The sequence below is a fragment of the Brachypodium distachyon genome, chromosome 2 (assembly GCF_000005505.3).
Source record: "Brachypodium distachyon strain Bd21 chromosome 2, Brachypodium_distachyon_v3.0, whole genome shotgun sequence".
Lineage (NCBI taxonomy): Eukaryota > Viridiplantae > Streptophyta > Magnoliopsida > Poales > Poaceae > Brachypodium > Brachypodium distachyon.
Window position 1 is genome coordinate 52,973,128 of NC_016132.3, and position 23,186 is coordinate 52,996,313.

Consider the following 23,186-nt stretch of genomic DNA (forward strand, 5'->3'; position numbering starts at 1 on the left):
CCCAGGAGCGAGACATGATGCATCTGCGCAGACAGTTGTGCTATACATCAGCGAACAACTGTAAAAATAGAAAAAAAGACCGAGAAAGCTGCAACAGCGAAGCTTTCTGCCGCATAGCAGGGCTGTAGGCTGCTCCATCGATTTACCACCTCCCCGCGATTTCCATTGCCTCAAACTTTCGTGTCCCAGCTACTGCCCAACCAACTCGCAAGAGTTTGTTCTGCTTTCTAGTTTCTACCTCTTCTTATCATGTGGACCCTTGACCAAATGTCGCTGCATACTGCTATTTTCTTCGTCCTTTTGTACGCCGGCTGGTCTGCTTAACATTTGCCCCTTGCCTCCGTCTGTGTAGGCGGTTTTCACGCTCGGGTTAGCTGCCCACTTCGCTGAACTGACAGCCCGTCTCCATCTGATCACCAAAATGTTAGATTTGGCAACCGGAACTAACTATCTCTGTCAACCAGTCCTGTCACTGTACCTTCAGCGGATGCGACCTTCGGGCCAACCGTACCTTGTACTGGTGGTAGTATCTTGAGATTCTCGCCCCCGGTGAAAATGATTGGGCGGTGCGAGGCGATCGAGGAGGAAACAGAAATAATGGAACACAGTCGGAGACGAGCGGGGAAGGCTGGACTGATAGGGGACACGGGACCTGCAGCCGTCCTGGGTCCTGGCAAAAAAGTGGCAGACAATTCATCGGACACACTAACTTAATTTATTCAATCTGTGGTGGAAGTTATGTATTCCGAGCTGAATTTTGCTTAAGAAAAATATGATGCATCCGAAGGCCGAAGCCTCGGACTCCAGAATGCACGTCTATATGTGCTGACGGTACAGAGAAACGAATGTACTCCTACTACCGATGTAGCGCATCACATAGGGACAGCCCAGTACGTAGGAGAATCTTATAGTTATTTTTGTGCATCATTTATGTCGTCAATCTGCTTCAGATTTAGGCTACTTTCTTGCTATGGCGCGTCAGTACCATGCGTCAGCCCACGACGTACGCCGTACGCGCAGGTACACCGGAGTGCTACTACCAGTGTTGAATGCATCCACCAATGGTTGTGCTGTTCCTTGTGAAGTGGGTAAGGCAGGCCGGCCGGTGTAGTCCGGATGAATACGTCCTGGTCCCCTCGTGGCATGTCGGAGCAGAACAGCAGCGAGAGTGGGCTTGACACTTTAGTACGTGCCGTTATTCACGGGCTCGATCGTTTCGGTGACCTCGCGTATTTGGACGTGGATAGACTGCTTAGGTTAGGATGTCGTTCCATATTTGATAGGCCAGCGGCCAGCTAAATTAAATTGCTGGTCGTGTGATCGGCCGAAACAGTCTATCATGGCCTCATGGGCTCGCAGGCGAACAATATCCCTCCATGCGGAGATAGGACATCGTGGTCGTGATGCTAATAAGCTGAACCTCCACAGGGTGGGGTGAATTTCCACGGTCTGACCTCTGAGCAGGTCGCCGATCACGTCGCCGGCGTGCCTCTACGCTCCCGGCCGGACGACATAGGGCTGGGTGTGGGATTGATTTTGTTGGAACACTGTGGCCGTGGAGATACGTGTGTTGCGCAAAAGATTTGTAACAAATTTTGGACACGTCAAACCGCCCACAGCCGGCGCTGACAAAAGATTAAAGTTTCCGTCGCCGGGACTTGAACCCGGGTCTCTCGGGGAGCACCTCGACTACGACGGATTTGGTTGATTTGTTTTTTCTTTTGTTCGGAATGTATCGTCGCTACAAACTGTGTAAGCATTGCAAGCCCAGACGAGTCACACGACGCGACTGGGCTGGGCCAGAAACTTGTCCATGGGCTATCACGAATGCATGGCCATGCCAATTGCCCATACGCGACAGATCTCCAAGCCTCCGTGCAGATGTAGTATAGAACATTCCCTCAAAAAAAAAAAGTACTCCGTAATACAGAACGACGATAGAGCGCGAGGCAAAAAGTTCCGTCGCCGGGACTTGAACCCGGGTCTCTCGGGTGAGAGCCGAGTATCCTAACCACCTAGACTACGACGGAGTGTTTATTGCGAATGGTAGGAAATATTATTTTGTTGTTAGTAAATGAGGTCCCCAAATGCCCTTCTAAAAAAAATCCTGAACAGGAGCCGAAATATTCAGCGTTTCCGATCATGTAAGAAGCAAAAGCGCCAGATTTGACATACCAAAGCTCTCCGCCAGCAAGGCAGATACAAAGCAATTAGACAACTGAAGTTATAGTGCATTTTTACATTGTGTTCGTGTGCGTTTTGAGTTGCCAACTTACTATCGACCATACCTCGCGCATTGCAAGGATTGAACCCAAATCAGCTTTATTTCTCCTTTAAGAAAAGAGGGGGACAAAACCACGTCCAAATCAGAACTTTTCTTTGCCCAACAAATCGATCAAAATCTCTGTCATTTCCACATCATCTCGTTAGAGGAGGTGTCTTGTCAAACAGGTACGCTCTCATTATTCTGATACCATGGGTTACTGAATAAAATTATTGTGATGCCAAGAAAGGTGCCATAAAAATTGAAACAAAGCATTCCATTCAAAGCGGGATCGAGACCCAGGATGATCTCGTTAACGGATTCATCATTACAGGATCAAGCATCATAAAGCTGCTTACGTGGGACTCCCCACTGGCAAAAACTTGCCGCGAATGAAAGGGTAAGTATTTCGGCAACGTGTTCATGGTATGCGCGCTGCTGGACTGCCATACTGTTAACGGTTGCACGGCCGAAGTTGGTTGTATCACTAGCAAACGAACTGCCTTGTTATAGGCTTAGGAGCTCCGTGTTGGGCTGGACGAGATGAAAGGATCCATGACCAAACACTCGATCGATCCAGCGGGTGGAGGAACCCGCCATTTAGCAGATCAAAAGGAAGGAAAGGAACAGTGCGTACTACGTAGGATTGCACATGCTTAATTTCAATGCAGGTCGCTATTTCATGGCTGACATTTGTCAGCACTATGCTAACCACATTTTGTTTAAATGTAGTTAATTTTGATTTTTAGCCGCACTCTTAGCACTTCAACCGCAGATTTTGCCAACACGACTATATTCAACACTTTTGAAATGCTACGAATATGAATTTGATGCACTTTTAAACCAAATTGACACACTTTAAAATGCGTCCATTAATCTAAGGTGACGTAGTCGGTTTGCCCGAGAAACTTCAGTAGTTCAACATGGCCGATGGAAAAATAAAGATCTTCCTGCACGTTTAGGTTTTAGACAAGGAAAACAATAAAAAAAAAGTCTGAAAGGATGCGGAGGATCCGTTACTAATTACAGGAGCCTTGACTACATTTAGTCCCGCTTTAAGAAAACTCTGAAAATATTGACACGGCTTAGCAAACGCAGACATGAACTGTACCCTTGACCAGAGCTAACTCATGCATGCTCTTGCTGGTCCATGCCAGAAGAGCCCGAACTTGACCTGATCAAAGCCACATGGATATACTCCCTCCAAACTCAGTCCCACGTTAAGTGACTCAAATTTACCCAATTCAAAGAGCACCTAGATACACGTAATATTTCGACACTTAATCTATTACATACTAAAAACAATATAAAGGGTACCGAGGAGAGACTCTACGTTGATTCACGTCACCCAATAATTTCCAGGCGTTAGATATAAAATCTACGAGTCTTATAAATTGTTTGTTTCGTGTTACGTTCGGCTGAACTAAAAAAAATGTGTCCAAACATGCCACGTAAACTTGGTCTATTGGCTCCCCAGTACCAAACGAAACCCACACGATTCCTTAAAATAAAACCTGCAATTGTTAGATCGATATAACGGGGTACGTACAATTGCATTAGGGTGCCGCCTCATGCGAGCATGGGCTCCACCACATGCGTGCGCCGCAGGAGGAGATGCATGCAAACTATGCAGATGCATGCAAAAGGCAGCAGCCAATTTGTAACGTGAAAATCTTTTGCGAATTCAAAACTTTAAAATGTCTTAACTCTCAAACTACGTATTCCCTCCGTCCAACAAAAGAGGTCTCAAGTTTGTCTAAATTTGGATGTATCTAGACATAACTTAGTGTATAGATGCATTCAGATTTGGTCAAAGTTGAGACATCCTTTGTTGGACAGAGAGAGTACTTAATTCATGGTTCGTCTTCACCGATGTTCATATTTCGACAAGAGCTTCAAAACTATATGTCATATGAATATGTTTTGACAACTTTTTCTTCTTCTTAAAAGTTGCCACTGGGAAGCCTCCACGTTGATACACACCCTCCCATTTATTTCCAACCTTAGATATCAGATCTATAGTCATAAGAATCCTTTCACTTTCTCCGTTCCAAACATGTGTTGCCGAACCAACTCCAAACAGACTACGATAGCTTCGTCCGATGCTTCTCCACGGGGGGCTTGAGCGAGGTGCACGATCTCTCGGGGCCTCCCAAAAAATAGAACCCCCAAATCGCAATTAGTTAGATAGTATTAAGCCAAGGAAAAAACAATTGTACTACAACCAGTCAAATCATGCACGACCATGACCTAGGGGCATACAACTGCACGGCGACAATCACGCGGAGGAAATAAAGGAACTGGCCTTTTCGATCGCGCCATGCTTGAAAGCTTCATTGGTTCGTCCTCTGCAACTCTTCAGTCTTCATCTCCAACGGATCTCCGGTCGCCCTGTGTCCATCTATCCCTGCGTGTTGCGTCCCTGCCTCTTGCGATCTCCGCTCTCCACAAGCGACATCAATTCTGCACAAGGGTGCAAAAAAAACCGATCTGCACGAGGCGAGGGCAAACGATTTGAGTCGAACAGATCAAATACCCAAATCCCGCTCTGGTCAATAATATGTCTCCTTTGATTCACTGGAGATCAATTCAATTAATTCCATTTTCCAGTGATCGGTTTTGTGACTAACGGTACGCGACACTATTACACTGTAGTTCGTCAAGCTATTGTCCGAGAGACACGACCCTGTGTTCTTCTTTCATTTTCGGTCATAATTTCAAAACCAAAATTTCAACTACGCTTCGAGGGCCCCAATTCCTGGAGACGGCCCTACCCTGAGTCAGATCCCGATGACACACTACAACACATCATGGACAAATAAAATCTAAATTCAACCTTTGAAGCCAAACCTGCAACAAGGATGGAGATGCCAACAAACTTTCACCACTCAACTGCCGCTCCGTACTCATCAATTTCGGCCACCACCGCTACTCAATTCCAGCTTGATAATGCCTGCTCGATGGGGGTTAGGTAGTGCCGTTGGCCATGAAATTTGAAGACTTGGACGAAGAAGAAGATAGGGAAAGGGAAGACTACATCACAAGAATATGAGAAGGCTCACCGTTAGAGAAAGAAGAGTGATACGAGGAGGCGGATATCCGATACGGCTGGTGGAGCTGGCGCGCCAAACTAGCAGCAGGAAGCGGTGGGGCGCCGCCGGATCTCGATGAGGCGTCGTCGAGCTGCTGGACAAGAGATGGGGATCAAGACAATGGCCGAGTGGCGTCGAGGCCGGCGCAGCGGCAACAAACGATGCGGCGACGTTGGTTGAGACAGTCGGTGGCGGCAGTGTTGGGGATGGAAGAGCCAGCGGCGGTGTTGGGGATGGGGAAAGGCAGCCGGCGGCAGCAGCGTTCTATTTTGGACATCGGGTGAACCTCATCCTATACGGGAAAATGAACAGAGAGAAAATGAGAAAAAGGTAAGAGAGAGAGAGAGAGGAGAAAGGGGAACAACGGTTGCTGCATGTGGATTTTTCTTCATGTAGAGATCAAGGAGAGAGCAATTCAAGTAGTATTAGAGACGTAGATAATCGCTTGTGTAGAATAGTTTGTAAAAAGACACAACGCTAATTAAAAAACTTTGTTAATTAATTATAATCGTTAATAATACTCCGCATTATATAGTTAATTAAGTGCTATAAACTAGAATGATTCGATTTAAATAATATGAATTTGAATTATATGAAAAAGTCGTTTGAAACACGAAAGTTTGGAAAAGAGGTTGAATAAAATATTAGAAGAGTGAAATATGGGGAGTGGGATCGTGAGGCTGCGGGAGAAAACACAAATTTAGGGGAATAATCTTTTATAGGGGATCCCCATATAAGAATATGGAGGCTAAAATTTAGGGAACATGCTGGGTTGCTCTTAGCTATACAAATCTCATGTCTTCGATTTTAAATTACAAATGCGACGATCAGATAGAAGCCAATAGCAGTGAATTATACTTCCTCTGTCCGGATTTATAAGGCATGTATTGAATTTTCTGCTTTGACGAACAATATAAAAATAATAATAAATTATGTATATAAACGTGATAGTATTGGTAGAATTTTTCAACGAATATAACGATACCTCTTTTTTGTTGCAATAACATGGTATTACCAAAGTAATGTGGTATCAAAAGAGATACAAAGAGAAAACGTCATCAACACACACGTACAAAAATAATAATACAACAATGATCATTAGGTTTAGCCCGTGCATTTCGCGCGGGACATCATGCTAGTATGTGACAAAGGGAGTACAAGAAAAAGGAAATTACTGCTCCTAATACCTCGTTTCTTTCCATCCTGAAGGATGCAGCTATTGCGATATCCCCACCTGCTGATGTTCTTCAAGAAAGGGGAAGTGCCCAGTTGGTGAATACTACCAAAACCCCACCAAATTACCAACTGTACTGCACTCTGCAGTCTGCACACATGGCCACATTTCCGTATGACTGGGACATATTAGCTATCTCTAAACCCTTTTCAATTTTGCACAGCCCCTTGGAAAGAGAACTAGGAGCTTGCACTGCCATTGCGCTGAATCAGATACCATGATACCGATCGGTCCAGTTCCTCCTACTGATCGCCTGAGTTAGATGCGCAGAAATAAATGCCTGCTTTTATAGGCTTTAGGTAAGGGAACATGCGATCTGCCGTCAGAACTGAATGGATCCAGCCATGTGCTTAGCGCATCTAAAATTGTATTACTACTCGTTTGTTCACTAAACTAGCACGTATATTTTGTCCGAGCACAGAGGAAACAGCAACAGGGTCGCATCTGCGTTTTTCATATTTTTTTTATGGAAAGTTCCGTACCGAACATAAGAAATCGTTGAACTAAAATAAAATCCGAGAGGCTTCAGTGGAGCAGTTGGAATTGGGGATGAACTCCGGTCTCCTCACCTCCCTCCTCTCCCAACGTGCAGCCCAGTTTTTCGCCACTAAACTTTGCGACGACTCCGGCTCGGTTCGGCGTGCGTGCGCGCGAGATGACATGATCTCTTTGTCGTGAGATGGAGAAATTTTTGGAGAGGGCTGGGGTGACGGTGCATGTCAACCGTTCTTGCCCCCTGTCCCTGGGCTGGGTTTTGTAGGGGATTAAAACCTTGGCGTATAAACAACTCGAGCTTTGGAACGTTCTATTCCGAACTCGATACATTTCTTTAACGACAAGCACAACGTTGCATGGCATGGCAGCATGCCCCAGCGTGTTCACCGGAGAATCTGCTGGAACACGCATCGATAAAAGTCCCTAATTTATTTTTCGAATGTCCCTAATCATATGCTGCATTAATGCTGTCGACGATCTTTATTAATTTTCCCTAATCTTGTATCAGAGCCTCAGAGGTGTTCTATGACGTCTATTTCTCTTTTTTTCCTTCCCTTTTCTGTTTTTTAGGCGAGCGTGTTAGATCGCGAAAAAAGAAAGAACCAGCGTCGCAAACTGGTGAAGGGGCGCACGGGGAGAGCTCGATCGATCGCGATCAGCAGCTCACTGTCATGCCAATCGAGCTGGCAGCCATGGCAAAAGCAGGTCCAGGCCAGAACGTACATCAGCAGCACGTGCGTCTAACAACCACAGCCCGTTCAGATTGCCACGAGACTGACCCCACCGACGACAGGGAGCTCCACCGGCTCGCGATGATCTCGCCGGGAACATATTTTGGCCGTCTCACGTGTCGCATTTGTGCCGTACGTTCTCCCGCGAGAGCGACCCTGATTGTCGGGCGTGATCGATCAGTCTATCTTTGGCGTCGTTCGGGGACAGCTTAATACACTCATATCTTTTACCCTGAGATGGGCATTAAACGGGATCTTTTCTGCAAAATGGCGATTTAGATGGTTTTCCTGGCGTCTGGATCGTCGGCCTTACGCTGCAATTGGGGGCAATTTCTGTTGGCATCTAGAGAAAATAGATTGGCTAACATTGCTCTCTGGGCGCGCACGCTTTGCTGTTGTTCTTGTCGTGTCTTCAATTAGGCTCCGGGGTTGTTACTTGTTGAAACGAGCATGCTTGGCAAAGTTATTCCTAGTAGGAGTGTTTTGTTTAGAGGATGCAATCATAGACCATTAAGATGCCTGTCCCGTTAAAGAATTGTAGACATGATTTCAGATCATTGGGGCGCGGCCTTTCCGACAAGTTGAGACTTCAGACGGCTTTGACAGTCGTTGGTAAGTTGGTTTTGCAAACTGGAAAGAAGCGAGGTTGCTGCCTGTCAGTCAGATAGTACACGCCGACGAATTTCAGGTCCGTACTCAAAAAGTTTTGATTCCTCGCTGCAAAACTACAATTTTGATGTCCCAAGCAAGGTATTATTTACCTCGCGTGATTCCATCTACTGTACTGTAGGACCGTGTGTCGACGCTCTGACTGGTGACATTTTTCGTTGCTTTTCCGGTGCACCCGAAAATCACGTGTCCACCTGACATCCTCACATCAGCAAACCCATGTATTTCTTGTAAGCCATGATTCCATCCAGCGTAAAAGGGGAATATTGCTATCTTGTCGTAGAATCACATCAAGCAAGAACTGTTTTTTTTTGGCGAGAAATCCATTTTTTTTCCACATCAAGCCATGATTCCATCCATGTATTTCTTGTAAGCCAATTGGTGCCCATACGGATGATCCTTTGGGTCTACTCTCGTCTCGTGTTTAATCAACTAGTACGCCCTACTACTCCGAATAATAGGAAATCTTGGTTGAGTTGAGAGCCCGGCAGTTTTGGCATGTTATGGCTTCATGACCGTATGGCAACGATTGGTACCACTGGACCGATATCGGATCGGTCAGGCGCTCAGCTCTTCTAGCACGCACGCTTCTTCCAAGCCTCCTCGGTACCACCTATTTCCTATCTCCATCTCTTCTTCTTCTTTTGGGACGAAATCCATTTCTCCATCTTCTTTTTTTTTTTTTCTCTTGTGCGCCACAAGTCCAATTAGTGTGGCGGAATTTAGACATGAACAAACCATATTCTCTGACCGATTTATACTAAGTGTTTTAGATTTTATACTTAGTACAATACAAAGTCGTACTGTACTAAGTTTGAGACACTTATTATGGATCGGAGGGAGTACATAGAAACTCGCTAATACTATATATACATTGCTTTGTGTTCTGAAAGTACAGTGCAATAAAAACCTTTAAGTATCGACATAAGTTATATAGACATAGTACATACATTGAATTTTCAGGCAGATTTTTAGGTGGCCGTTGCCGTACCTTGCCATACCGGTGGATTCGCCACTGTGTTCCACCTCCACTACTTCGTCTTGACTTCTTCCTTGTAGCCTTCTCACCTCCTGCTTCGTGGTCGCGCTGGGCTATAGCCGAAGCTTGCTGCCATGAATGCTCACGACGCAGCTTGAGCTGGATCTCAAAACGGAGCTTTTCTGTGTGACAAAAAATTGGGAACATAGTAGACCAAGAAGGATAGGTTTGGGGAAGACCGATCCGGCTCCTACAAGGTCTTTGGTGTGCTCGGATTGGAGAAGGCACCGTCTCATGTGCATGCAAACCGAAGATTAGTGATTTAAAAAAAATTAACGTCACGTTTCGACATGTTACAACCACACATATTATTTGTTGCATACGTTATGATGCAATCATTCTAGGCGTTTTGTGCGGGTATTTCTTTTATGTTGTGAATGTACTCCTTCCATCCTATATTAAGTGACTTTTTATTACATGTATCTAGATGTTTTTTGGACATAGATACATCCATATTTAAGTAAATTTGAGATACTTAAAAAGTTTGACCGTCAACAAAAATCATACGTCCTGCATTTTCAAACCGAGCAAGTATGTTACAACGATGTTGTAAACGAATAAAAAATACGATTTATACGTGAGTTTGATGTTGTGAATATCTGACGCACGAGTGGACGAGACATGAGGTTTTAAGCGCTCCCAATTTTGGACGAGGCAACGGTCCGCTCTGCACGCTACGAAGTCCGAATTCTTCCGGTGGCCAGCTGCCAGCGGCAAAAGACCACCGCACGACACGCACCAACCAGAGTGCGCGGGCTTCGAGAAACGGAAAGGCACACGTCGCCTCACCCAACGTTCGCCATCCTCCGCCGTCAGTTCGTCATCCGACGGCCGTCGCCCAGCTGCGTGCCACCGGCAGGCCTTCCTTGCCGTTGCGGCTTTGCCGGGAAAGAAAGAAAATAAAAGCTCGCGAGATGCTACGACGGCACGATATATCGGTCCGCCGACCAAACAACTCGCGAACTGGAGCGCTGTCAAAACAAAAAAGTCGCGAAGGAGCCCGTGAGCCGTAGATCCGGCATCCGACGGCCGGTGATTCGTCCACGGTGTTAATTGATCGGTCTCCGCGCGCGAAGAGCACGTAGAGCGGTAGGAGTACCACCGGCAGACACATCGTGGCGTCGTCGCAACGGCTATAACTGGGACATCCACGCATGTTACCCGCCATATCTGTCTCCTTCCTTCCGCCCTCCCCACCCCTCCAAAGAATTTGCAGCAGCAGTAGGCTAGCACGTCCACCCCACCTCTCCCCATTTACCGGTGGGGTCCCGCCGCCAGCTGCTGGAGCCGCCGGCATTGTGCTTTCCGAAGGCCGGTCGGTTTGGATCACGACGGACGGGATGGCGTCGCCGGGTGGCGGGTACTCGGATCGGCCGCCGGCCCTGGACGGGATCACCGTGGAAGGAGCGAGCGGCAGGCCGCCGCTGCCGCGGCCGCCGGGGTTCGCGCGCGGGCTGCTGAAGCAGCCGTCGCGGCTGGCGTCCGGGGTGCGGCAGTTCGCGTCCAAGGTGTCGATGAAGGTGCCGGAAGGGGTGGCCGGCCCATGGGGCGCGGGCCGGAACATGACGCGGATGCAGTCCAGCGCGCAGATGGGCCTCCGCGGGCTGCGCTTCCTCGACAAGACCTCCGGCGGCAAGGAAGGGTGGAAGGCCGTCGAGCGCCGCTTCGAGGAGATGAACAAGGCCGGCCGCATCCCCAAGGAGAGCTTCGGCAAGTGCATCGGTGAGTTTATCCCGATCGATCACGCCCGCTGATTATTCCTGTGATCCATTTTAGAATGATGGTAAGCTGTTGAACACAGGCGAATTATTTCTGACAAAATGGCTCATGTCATGTCGGAGGCATCTCGTTTGTTGATTGTCGTAGTACTACTAGTATTTTTCTGATCCGCGACAGTTGTATGATGGATGCTATCACGAACTGTGCCGATTTTCCCAAAGAGTAGGCAGGACTTGATTACCTAACTGAGATCCATTATTTGGCCCACAGGAATTTCCTCAAACTAGTACTTGTTGTCCCAAATGGTCCCTTGTCAGGAACGCAAAAATCAACTAGTAGTACTACTAGTAACCGTAGAATCATTCCTAGGCAGCAGCCAATTTGGATCTCTAATAATACATGCCCATGATGCAATGCTCGATCAAAAGAAGTAGTATTCCCATCGACAAAATGATTCAGGCAAGGTAGACTAATGGACATCCTTGTGGATCCAAGGCATGGGGGACTCCAAGGAGTTCGCCGGCGAGCTGTTCGTGACGCTGTCGAGGCGGAGGCACATCGAGCCGGAGGAGGGCATCAACAAGGAGCAGCTCAAGGAATTCTGGGAGGAGATGACCGACCAGAACTTCGACTCGAGGCTGCGCATTTTCTTTGACATGTAAGCTAGTTCAACATGCCCCCCACTTATGCCACAACGTGTTGGAGTTGTTAATCAATCACCGGCGTGGTGTTTTTCTGACACGAACAGGTGCGACAAGAACGGCGACGGGATGCTCACAGAAGATGAGGTCAAAGAGGTGGGAGGTTGACTCGATTGGTCGATATATGAACATCTGAATTAGCTACTAGTATATGGTTTCTGTATGATTTTGTTGTTTTGGTAGGTTATTATATTGAGCGCGTCGGCGAACAAGCTGGCCAAGCTCAAGGGCCACGCGGCGACCTACGCGTCTCTGATCATGGAGGAGCTCGACCCCGACGACCGCGGCTACATCGAGGTACTAGCAGCTAGGCCTCTTCTGACGAAAGAGGCAATGACAGCAAATGAGTTGCTAGCTCTTAAGGTGTACGTGTATGCTTGGATTGGATGCAGATTTGGCAGCTGGAGACGCTGCTGCGTGGGATGGTGAGCGCGCAGGCGCCGGAGGCGAAGCTGAAGCGGACGACGTCGAGCCTGGCGAGGACGATGATCCCGTCGCGGTACCGGAGCCCGCTGAAGCGTCACGTGTCCCGGACGGTGGACTTCGTCCACGAGAACTGGAAGCGGATATGGCTCGTCACGCTGTGGCTGGCCGTCAACCTGGCCCTGTTCGTGTACAAGTTCGAGCAGTACAAGCGGCGGTCCTCGTTCCAGGTGATGGGCTACTGCGTGTGCATCGCCAAGGGCGCCGCCGAGACGCTCAAGCTCAACATGGCGCTCATCCTCCTCCCGGTGTGCCGGAACACGCTCACCACGCTCCGCTCCACCGCACTCAGCCGGGTCATCCCCTTCGACGACAACATCAACTTCCACAAGGTCCTCGCGGGCGCCATCGCCGTCGCCACGACGGTCCACACGCTCGCCCACGTTACCTGCGACTTCCCCAGGCTGGTCTCCTGCCCGAGTGACAAGTTCATGGCCACCTTGGGGCCCAACTTCAGCTTCAGGCAGCCGACGTACCCGGACCTGCTGGCCAGCGCGCCGGGGGTCACCGGCATCCTCATGATCATCATCATGTCCTTCTCCTTCACTCTGGCCATGCACTCCTTCAGGCGGAGCGTCGTCAAGCTGCCGTCGCCGCTGCACCACTTGGCTGGCTTCAACGCCTTCTGGTACGCGCACCACTTGCTGGTACTCGCCTATGTCCTCCTCGTGGTGCATTCCTACTTCATGTTCCTCACCAGGGTGTGGTACAAGAAGACGGTAAATCCTACTAACTCACACAAATATTTCATACGGAGTACTGTACTTCTTTCCTATGAGTTCAGTGGTATAGCAGTAACATTGAGATGGTCGCGATTGTTCACGCAGACATGGATGTACCTGATAGTCCCTGTACTCTTCTATGCCTGCGAGAGAATCATCAGAAAAGTTCGCGAGAACAACTACCGTGTGAGCATTCTCAAGGTAAGCTACTGAATTCACTTGATTCAACTCTTCTTCTTTTTTCTGCTTGGAAACACCATGATTTACTTCTTTCTGACTGTCAGCTTTCGTTCACCCGTGTTGTCTGTCACCTCCTATGCAGGCTGCAATTTATCCAGGAAATGTGCTCTCTCTGCACATGAAGAAGCCACCGGGTTTCAAGTACAAGAGCGGGATGTACCTGTTTGTGAAATGCCCTGACGTCTCACCATTCGAATGGTATCATTTCATCCTTGCTGCAGATATGAACCAGGGTATAGTTCAATCAATGTTGCTTAGAGTTTCTCAATCTTTGCAGGCATCCGTTCTCCATCACTTCTGCGCCTGGAGATGACTACCTGAGCGTGCATATCCGTACGCTAGGTGACTGGACGTCTGAACTCAGAAACTTGTTCGGAAAGGTCAGTTCAGGCAACCCAACAGCAATAAATTTTATTCGTTACAGAATTATATGAGGGCAAAGTGGAGTACCCAAAATGGAGAATCTAAGTTTAATATTCATACAGTGTTGCCAAGCACAAGTTACTTCCAAGAAGGCTACCCTTTCAAGACTGGAAACTACAGTAGTTGCAGACTCTCAGACAGAGGATACTAGGTAAGCTTATTAATTTTCACAACCCAAAGTTCAGTTAACTCTGAGTGGTTACCAAAATATACAAATTTTTACTAACACAACATACTTATTGCATCGACTTTAGGTTTCCTAAGGTCTTTATTGATGGCCCTTATGGTGCACCCGCACAAAATTACAAGAAATATGACATTCTTTTGCTTATCGGTCTTGGAATCGGTGCCACTCCTTTCATTAGCATACTGAAAGATCTCTTGAACAACATAAAGTCCAACGAAGTAAGTTTCTTCTCCACTGCAATGTATTCCAGACCTCCCATGTGCCATTGCATATATATAGCTAAAGGAGAGAAAATTATTGATGCAACAGGAGGTAGAAAGCATACACGGTTCTGAGATAGGCAGCTTCAAGAACACTGGACCAGGGAGAGCTTACTTCTACTGGGTCACCAGGGAGCAAGGATCATTCGACTGGTTCAAAGGAGTCATGAACGATGTTGCTGACAGCGATCACACTGTACTATGTCATTCTGATCTCTCTTACCTTTCATCATCGCATATGAGATGTTCAATCACATAAACAAGCTAAAATATGGAAATTGCAGAATGTCATCGAGATGCACAATTACCTCACCAGCGTGTATGAAGAAGGTGACGCAAGGTCAGCACTGATTGCCATGGTTCAGTCACTCCAACATGCCAAAAATGGTGTGGATATCGTCTCTGGAAGCAAGGTATTTGCTCAGCTCCGGTTTCTGGTCTGAATCCATATATCCTTGCTTCATTTTTTGATTCCTCTCTTGTAGATTCATTCTCATCCGACCTCATTGTCCTTGCTTCCTTTCATAGATTCGGACACATTTTGCAAGACCGAACTGGAGAAAGGTGTTCTCTGATTTGGCCAATGCCCACAAGAACTCTCGTATTGGTGAGCTAAATTCAACAAACACCATTTCATGACAGATTTTAACTTCACAGCACAATAATCTGTACTACATATCTACAGGTGTTTTTTACTGTGGGTCTCCAACGCTCACGAAACAACTCAAGGATCTTTCAAAAGAATTCAGTCAGACGACCACAACTAGGTTCCATTTCCACAAGGAAAACTTCTAATACGTACCAGAAGAATTTTAAACAGTCCACAGATATACTTGTATAGGAAAAGTACAATAGCATCCGGATAGAAAATATAGCATTACAGGTTTTGTTTTATGCTGGGTTGTACAAAGTATGTTGAAAGCTAGTGTCGGCAGCATACATAGACCAGAATATATTAGAGAACTCTATATTGAAACAGTGAGATTGGTTGTTAAAATTATTGAGTTCCGAGTTGTGCGCCTTGACCATGCAATTGTTCTGTCTTCAGTTTTTCTGCCTTAGCTATCCGTGCACGGCTCTAATGGGCACTATCATCTGCTTTGACCACGCAGTTGTTCTCTCTTCAGTCTTTCTGCCTTAGCTGTCGTTGCGCGGCTCTTATTATCATCGGCTATAGTTGGCTCTTTTCGAGGCCTGCCCCTTTTTCTAGGTTGACTACTAGTGTTCGGGCATGCTTGAGCATCATTGGACGCGGAAGCCAGAACCAACCCAGGTACATTATTTGACTGTTGGCTATTCGCTACCCCAACCATCGTCTGATTGCTCATAACAGTTATGCCTTGGGACACCGGAATCACATCTGACTTTTTATTCCTCTTGGCTTCCCTTATAGCATAAACTTTTTTTGGTTTACTTGCCTTAGGTCGGTAGCCAGAAACTCTACTCTGAAGTTTGCATTTGTCCATAACAAGTGTTTTGAGCGGAATGCTTATATCCAGTGGTAGCAGGACCTCCTCCAGTTCCTGCCACTCAAGATCTTCCCGGTCTCCATCTTCATAGACAACATTGTACCAATTGCTTTCGCTGTCATATTTGACAACATTCCCCACATAATACTTGTCTCCAAAACGCTTCTTCACTTTCCGTCCTTCAAGCCATTCACCAAATCGAGGATCAACTTGAGATCCTGGAGCATCTCTTACTGCGAGTTGTAAACCAGATGTGCAATCAGAAGGCAAGTCTGGGACACCATTGATAATGATGGCAGGCTCTCTAGATACTTTAACAACAGATGCCGTTTCTGACTCTTGTATGTCCTGAACCCCCTCCATGGCCTGATATTGGACCAACTGCGTTGGGTTTAGCACGAAACAGCCTGGAGCAGAAAGGATATAAGGGACATAAACAAAATAAGTTATCATAAGTAAGCTGTAAAGCAGAAGTTCAAGTGAAGGCTCGCAAAACAAGTAACCATAAACCAAGCACTTCACAACAAAAAAGCCTAAAATCTAGGTTTTACATGAGTCAGGCTGCCATCTAGAAACATAAAAGGAAATGACAATTACAAACACCTAGGAAGTACTGGTACATCACACAGGTGACATGAGGGTGTCATGTTAAAATATGTATCGAGTCTCAATATGGCGCACTTGTACATATTGGTGAAGTACATACGTATTTGATTTCTGTTATTCTGGGAAAGGAAAAGTGAGTGGCGCACGGTATGATCCGATACGTCTAGCCCAGCCCACAAGCCCAATATTGACACCTCACCTAACCTGCAGGCCAACACCACTGGCAGTACATAATTTTTTTTCATCTATGCACTGCCCATTTTAACACCGATTTGGGGATAGAACTCTAAGATTACAATATAAAAGGTTACTTAGTTTAAATAGTACTTTTAGCAAAATTGGGCTTGTAGGCTTGGGTACACCCCCTAGAAATGTTTTACGGATCTTGAAACTTCTTAGAAATTATTGTTAAATATTTTACTCTCTAAATAGTAGTAACCAGGAATAGTATTACTACCTAGCCTGCCTTTTGCAGGGCCAAATATCTTTCCCCTGCCCCTGCCATTCCCAAACTCTACCACTAATTTGTCTCCAGCGACAAGTTGTCCCATTAGCTTTTGATACAAACTAGAAAAACAAGCTTCAGTGACACCAAACAGAGTATCCAGTCCAGTGCAACATAGGTGCGTGCAGAAAATAGATCAAGCCATTCTTGACAATCCAATTTCTGTCCCTGTTTTCCTGCATCATCATGGATGCATCGTTACGCTCATATGCACATTATATGGCTAGTTGAGAGCCTTCAAACCAAGGTTGTCAGTATCTGGATACGACGTAGATAGGATCGCTTTCTTCCCAGTGCCATCGTAGATCACGATACTATAAGATCTTTTTATTTGTATGTATAATTAGTTTACGTATCATACAAACAACAAATTCCGTTGATGACTCATCACAATTATGTAAAAATATATATCATGTCATCATCATTAGGTAATTACTAATACTATGAGTAATGATTCAGGCATGTGTATGCCTAATTAGGAAAAAATAGCAAGTGTGTGGCAATTAAATTCATGCAGGATAGTATTTATATTCAGATGTGAATTTAATTAGGGAAAGTAGAGCCCAAAGGTGTTTATTGGGCTCTGAACAAATCGCAGCCCAATAGTCCGGTTGTCGGACAGGAGCGCTAGTACCACATCAGGCAATGTCTAAGGAATAGACATGTTTATAAAGCTTGGTACGGCTGCGGGTTCAACCAGCAGCATGATCAGTCGGGTGTTAACTTTTGGCAGAGTGTCGAATCCCGATACATATTGTGATCCTAATGATTTCACGATCTGGAGCATTATATGACTGCGGGGCTACAATATTGCAATAGACAATAGGATTTGTAGCGTTTATCTCCCTAGGATTCTAGTATCGTACGATACAATACACATAACAGTATTGAAAACCTTGCTTCAAACCACCTGTTCGACATGCAGACGAGATAAGGCCTAGGACACCACCATCGTGGTACAAAGCAGCCGTACTGCCTACCAGCCAGGTCGCCACCAATATTTCCAAGGCAAGGAAACGCAGATAAGGGATGGAGGAGGCGGTGAAGACCGGAGAGCACTAGGCGGTTCGCGATTGGAAGAGGACACCTCATGGAGCTGCGATTTGGGGCGTTGAAAAACAGACTAACATCCATTACTACTAGAGGGCAGGTTTAGATCTCTGCTGTGAGTTTGTGTGAATGTCGCAAACTTTTCTAGGGCACGCCCCGAATCAAAACTCTTATAAATAGAATACATAATTAGCTCCAGTATTTCCCCAAAACTAGCACAATCCTCTCCGTACATTTCCAATCAAATTAAGATGCAATATTCATGGAAAGAACGCACAATAGCGACACAGACTGAACAAACCACTAAAAAACTTTGCTGGACTTTTGCAAATCAGACTACTCAATATGAAATTTATGCCCGGAAAAGGAAAAACCTACAGATATCGTCAACACTTACCTAGGGCTTAGCCGCGGCGGCGGCAACGACGCGTATGCAAGGGCTTGTGCTCCACAGGTCGGAGGTTCGGTTGGTGACTTGGTATAGTCGAGACTGGGTGAGCAGGGACCGAGCTCGCCGGGTCGCACAAGCCCTAGGATGAGAAGGGCGGGGGGTGGAGCTGGACGGCTGCACCCTAGAGGAGTTAGGTTGTACGCCGGAGGAGGCCGGAGAGGGGTCACGGCCCCGGCAAATGGAGGCAGGAGGCAGCCGGAGTTGGGATCGTGCGGGGAGGAGGGGGCGGGGACCTGGGAGCCACAGCGGTAAGCCGACGGAGACCGCGGCAGGCTTCGGTCGGGACTCGGGGCCGTCGGGGGAGAGCACTGCCAAGCTGTGATGTCGAGGCTAGACGCTCGACATTCCGGACGCCGGAGGGGGCTGGGCTAGCGGCCCATCCAAACAAATTTGAGGTATTCGGGCTCATCCAACCCTATTCCTGAATGTCCGATGCGAAGCCTGAATAACAAACATCCAAAAGGTTTTAGGGCCTGCAACTTTCTGGTCCAGCCTCAATCTGTTTGATATTTTTGGCCCTGAGATTCGGGTTGTATTCTGGGCTCGGCCATTTATCGAGTTGAGTGCGGCCTATTGAAAGACCTCCCTTGCACTGCTGTAAAAAAAAACTACTCGTACACGGTTTGCTGTATTTTATTTACACGAAGTTTTTTTGACAGCTCATTTACACGAAGTTATTCCTTTTCTGCTGTAAAAAGAAAAGTTATTCCTGCTCTCGTCCATGGTTAGTTTCAAGATAAAAAAGAGTAAATTTCACAAAACCACACATTTTGGACAGGCTTCTAACCGAGCCACTACTTTTGCTAATTTGTCCGAAAAACCACACATTTTGAGTCACGATGTACCAACAAGTCCGAAATGACATGTTTAGCGCGTTTGACAGTATTCCTGATAGGTCGGGCCCACCTGACATATCGGCCGAAACCCGACCCGACCCCGACCCGACCCGTTAGCCCGGTAAGCCCGCCTGCACTAGTACACACCTGTCGGGACCCCTTCTCCACACTCTCGCCTGCAGTGTTTGAGGATAGCTCGACAGCTTCGAAGTTGAGGGGTGGAACCGGAGGCGACGAGGACGCCAGCCGCCAGCGGGGAAGAATGCCGTCGCCAAAGGTCGATTGGAGGGATCCCGCAGTCGGTATAGAGTAAGCCCCCCCCTCTTGTGCCTGTATTCTTCCCCCCAAGTAGGTTAGGGTTAGAGAGAGGTGACGGGCGGACTTAGGGTTTTCGCTTTTTTGAAATCTGGCATGATTGACGTCGATTTGTTGCGATTTGGTGTTGTTGTAAGGCTTGGGGCACGACAAATTTTAATTTTTTTCAGTTGGTGCGGCGGATTTCTTACCGTAAGCAGTAGCGAATGCGGAATTGGGGGTTTTGGTTCCACCTGTGTGTTTTTTGTCAATTAGTTTTGCGTTTAGGCCTGTTGTTGTATATTGTACTTGGGATCTTTCGAATTAGGGTATGCAACATCTGGTAGTTGACACGGTTGTATGGTTTTGCTTTTGCATCTTTCAGTTCTGATGACGAGCTTTGGACTGTTAACATGGATTTTGGTGTTGGTGGTCATGTTGAGAGGATTGTGGCAAGATCTCTGATAACAGTTAAGAATATGTTTTCACTTATGTCATATTGTGGTTACAATGAGAAGGACCATATGTTCTATGAGAGCAATCCAGAAATAGGGAGGATAGGGTGGAGCAATTTAGGAACAGAAGAAGCTATGCGCTGTGCATTGCAGCAGTATGCAAGTAGCAAGGTGTTGAAGTTGCATGTCATGAAAAGGTCAGATGATGAAGCAGACTTGTCACCTTGCAGTAAGTTCTTAGATTTCTATAGTGATGTTCCCAGTCCTGGTAAGAAGAAGGCAGGTAGGAATTTAACATTTGTAGTTCAAGAGAAAGGAGCAACTGAGATTGGCACACAGCAGAGTGTGAATCAATGCACAGCTTCTGTCCAGATGTTGAAAACCAGTGAACAACAGCAGTTGAAGGGCAAGGCAGTAGGCAGTGAGAGAACTGCAGAACCTGAGAAGAGGAAGGGCAACTCATCATATTCAGATGATGAGTCATTGGAGAGTGATTCCTCAGATGAGAGTTATGCTCTAGAAGAGGCAGGGGAGCAGGTTGAAATAGCAGCTGATGAAGTGTTTGAAGGAGACAGTGATGTTGATGACCCATTTCCAGTGCATCCTGATGTTGAGAGGGAGGTAGCTGCTATCAATGATGGCAAACCAAAAAGACCCAAGAAGAAATATGCAAAGAAGGTAAGAGCAGCAAAGGAGAGAGTCACTATATATGAAGAGAGAAAAGCAAAAGCAGCTCTACAGGACCAATTCCTTAGTGACCAAGACAGTGATGATTGCAAAGACCCAAACTTCTCTAGTGATGATGATGGGGCAAAAGCAGTGTCAGCTCAAGCACCCCTTAAGAGGAAAAGTAGAGTAAAGAAGCTGCTTCCTAGGCATGATATGATGAAGATAAGGCTCAGCCACATACACAGTTTGTGAAACATATGTGTTTCACAAATGTTCATCAATTCAGAGCTGCATTGAAGCATTACCACATCAAGAACAGAAGGGATTACCAGTACTTGAGGAATGATAAGAACAAGGTAATGATTAGCTGCAAATCTGAAGGCAGTTATCCTTTTTACATGGTATCTTCCCAAATTAGTGGAGAGGAAACCCACTGCCTGAGGGTATGTGTGGATAAACATACATGTGAAATCACTCAAGAGAGTTCTAGAATAAACAGTGCATGGCTTGTTATAACATTTGAAGAAAATGTTAGAAGTGACCCAGACTACAAGATTCAATCCATGATAGACACAACCATGCAGAAGTTTGGAGTTGAAATCACCAGGCAAATGGCATATAGGGCTAGAGCTAGATCTCAGAAGGTTGTGTTTGGAAACCACAAAGCCCAGTACAAAAGGATTAGAGATTATTTGCAGACAATGCTTGAAATCAACCCTGGCAGCAGAGCCATAGTGCATGTCACACAAAACCCTGATCCTCTTGTACTGAACCCTAGATTCCATGGACTTTTCAACATGTTAAATGCTCAGAAAGAAGGACTTCTTAATGGATGTAGACCTTTTATTGGTAAGTTTATAGTCCTTTGCATGTTTCTAGTACTGTCACTACATATGGAACCTAATCCACATCACTTGCTGCATGTAGGAGTTGATGGCTGCTTTGTGAAGCTAATCACAGGAGCACAGGTTCTAGCTGCAACTGGAAGGGATAGCAATAACAACTTGTTCCCCCTTGCTTATGGTGTGGTAGGAAAAGAGGACACTGCTTCTTGGTGTTGGTTCCTAGAACAGCTAAAGTATGCTTTAGGTGGAGAAGAAGGCAAATTTGGCAAATGGACTTTCATGTCAGACATGCAGAAGGGACTTCTCATTGCCATAGATCCTATTTTTCCTAACTGTGAACAAAGATTCTGTTTGAGGCACATATATGCCAACTTCAAAGTGGCAGGGTTCAGGGGAGGGGATCTTAAGGCCCATATGGATGCTGCTACTTATGCCGATAACAAAGAATTCTTTGATGCTGCAATGGATAGAATGAAGGAAGAAAATGAGGAGGCTTGGAAGTGGTTATGCAAAATCAACCCTATGCAGAGAATGGGAGATTACTCCAACCTATGCAGAGAAGCTTGAATGGGAGAAGAAATATGCAAACTATTGTAGGCCTGTTTGTGCTGCAAAGGGATTATGGCAGATCACATCTGGAGTCAGAACACATGCTGTTAACTTAGAAGCCAAGACTTGTGGATGCAGAAAATGGGATGTTATTGGCCTGCCCTACAATCATGTAGTTTGTGCAATCTACAAGGCAAAGGGGCACCCAGAAGACTATGTTGTTGATTTCTTCAAAAAGCCTTACTATGTCCAAACACACGGTGAAGTGGTATACCCTGTTCCTGGGCAACATGACTGGGTAAAAACACCAGAACCAGACATAGATCCACCTATGTTCCTTATCCATCCTGGGAGAAGAAAGAAAAACAAGAGGAAGAGCAAGGATGAGAAAGATGAGCAAAGAGGAAAAGGAAGAATGACAACAGTAAGATGTTCAAACTGCAAGAGGCAGGGACACAAATACACATCATGTGCAATCCCACTGAAGCCCCATCTGGCAATAAGAAAAGCTAAACACAAGGTAGTATTAGTTCTCCACATGATGTGTGTGTTTCTATGTATCTGAACCAGTGACATATATGCTCAATTAACTCTATATTTCCTGTTTCTCAACTTGCAGAGTAGAAGACAGGTACAAGATGAAGGAGGTCCAAGTGCTTCAGGAGCTACAGCAGAGCAGACTGCACCTGCACCTCCTCCAGTCCCACAATCATCTCAACAGAGCAGTCAGGGAAGTGCAAGGCCTGCAAAGAGGGCTAAATCTGGACCAGCTCCAAGTGCACCTGCTCGTACAGCTCCAAGTGCTCCTGCTCCTACAGCTCCAAGTGCTCCAAGTGCAGCTTCTAGGTTCAGGCCTCCAAGGGCTAAAACTCCAGCACAAGCAGTTTCAGCACCTACACTTGCAGCAACTAGAAGGCCAACAAGGTCAAATGCTGGGAAGCTGCCTTCAAGGTTCAATGATCAGGGGGAGAGTGCTAGCAGGAAGCGTGTTGACAAGGCCATGCGAAGCAAAATGATGAAGTATTTCAATTGTTCCAATGGCAATGCTGGAGAGTAAGTGAACTGCAATGTGACTTGTCTTATTTTGGTGTGGTTTGAACTGTACTGTGAGCATGAGACTATTCATGTCATATTTTGGTGGTTTGTATTTCACTGTGAGCATCAGACTATTCATGTGATATTTTGGTGGTTTGTACTGT

General features: G+C 46.3%; 2 protein-coding genes and 1 non-coding gene across 3 annotated transcripts; 1 reads left to right on the forward strand and 2 right to left on the reverse strand.

The window, feature by feature from the left end:
- Nucleotides 1-1,957: 1,957 nt before the first annotated feature.
- On the reverse strand, nt 1,958-2,030 carry TRNAE-CUC. The gene has a single exon. It is a non-coding gene; the product is annotated as a tRNA-Glu (tRNA).
- An 8,653-nt stretch (nt 2,031-10,683) lies between these two features.
- LOC100845586 (putative respiratory burst oxidase homolog protein H) lies at nt 10,684-15,271 on the forward strand. Its single transcript, XM_003567202.4, has 14 exons — nt 10,684-11,245; nt 11,738-11,900; nt 11,991-12,039; nt 12,127-12,240; nt 12,336-13,145; nt 13,254-13,349; nt 13,471-13,586; nt 13,666-13,768; nt 13,874-13,962; nt 14,066-14,216; nt 14,308-14,454; nt 14,543-14,671; nt 14,787-14,865; nt 14,944-15,271. Exons 1-14 carry the CDS (start codon nt 10,864-10,866, stop codon nt 15,051-15,053), a joined length of 2,538 nt encoding a protein of 845 aa, XP_003567250.1. The 5' UTR covers nt 10,684-10,863; the 3' UTR covers nt 15,054-15,271.
- On the reverse strand, nt 15,062-18,662 carry LOC100832846 (dirigent protein 17). The gene is made up of 2 exons (XM_003564507.4): nt 18,286-18,662; nt 15,062-16,134 (listed from the first exon to the last, which is right to left on the reverse strand). The coding sequence occupies exon 2, from the start codon at nt 16,088-16,090 to the stop codon at nt 15,350-15,352; it is 741 nt and encodes a 246-aa protein (XP_003564555.1). The 5' UTR covers nt 16,091-16,134; nt 18,286-18,662; the 3' UTR covers nt 15,062-15,349.
- Between the last annotated feature and the right edge of the window lie 4,524 nt (nt 18,663-23,186).

Excerpts from the sequence above, each read along its gene's own strand:
- LOC100845586 (XM_003567202.4), top strand. The coding sequence starts at position 10,864 with ATGGCGTCGCCGGGTGGCGGGTACTCGGATCGGCCGCCGGCCCTGGAC. Across the intron at positions 13,587-13,665 it reads GACGTCTCACCATTCGAATG|GCATCCGTTCTCCATCACTT; the intron begins GTATCATTTCAT and ends CAATCTTTGCAG. Across the intron at positions 14,455-14,542 it reads TTGCTGACAGCGATCACACT|AATGTCATCGAGATGCACAA; the intron begins GTACTATGTCAT and ends TGGAAATTGCAG.
- LOC100832846 (XM_003564507.4), bottom strand. The coding sequence starts at position 16,090 with ATGGAGGGGGTTCAGGACATACAAGAGTCAGAAACGGCATCTGTTGTT.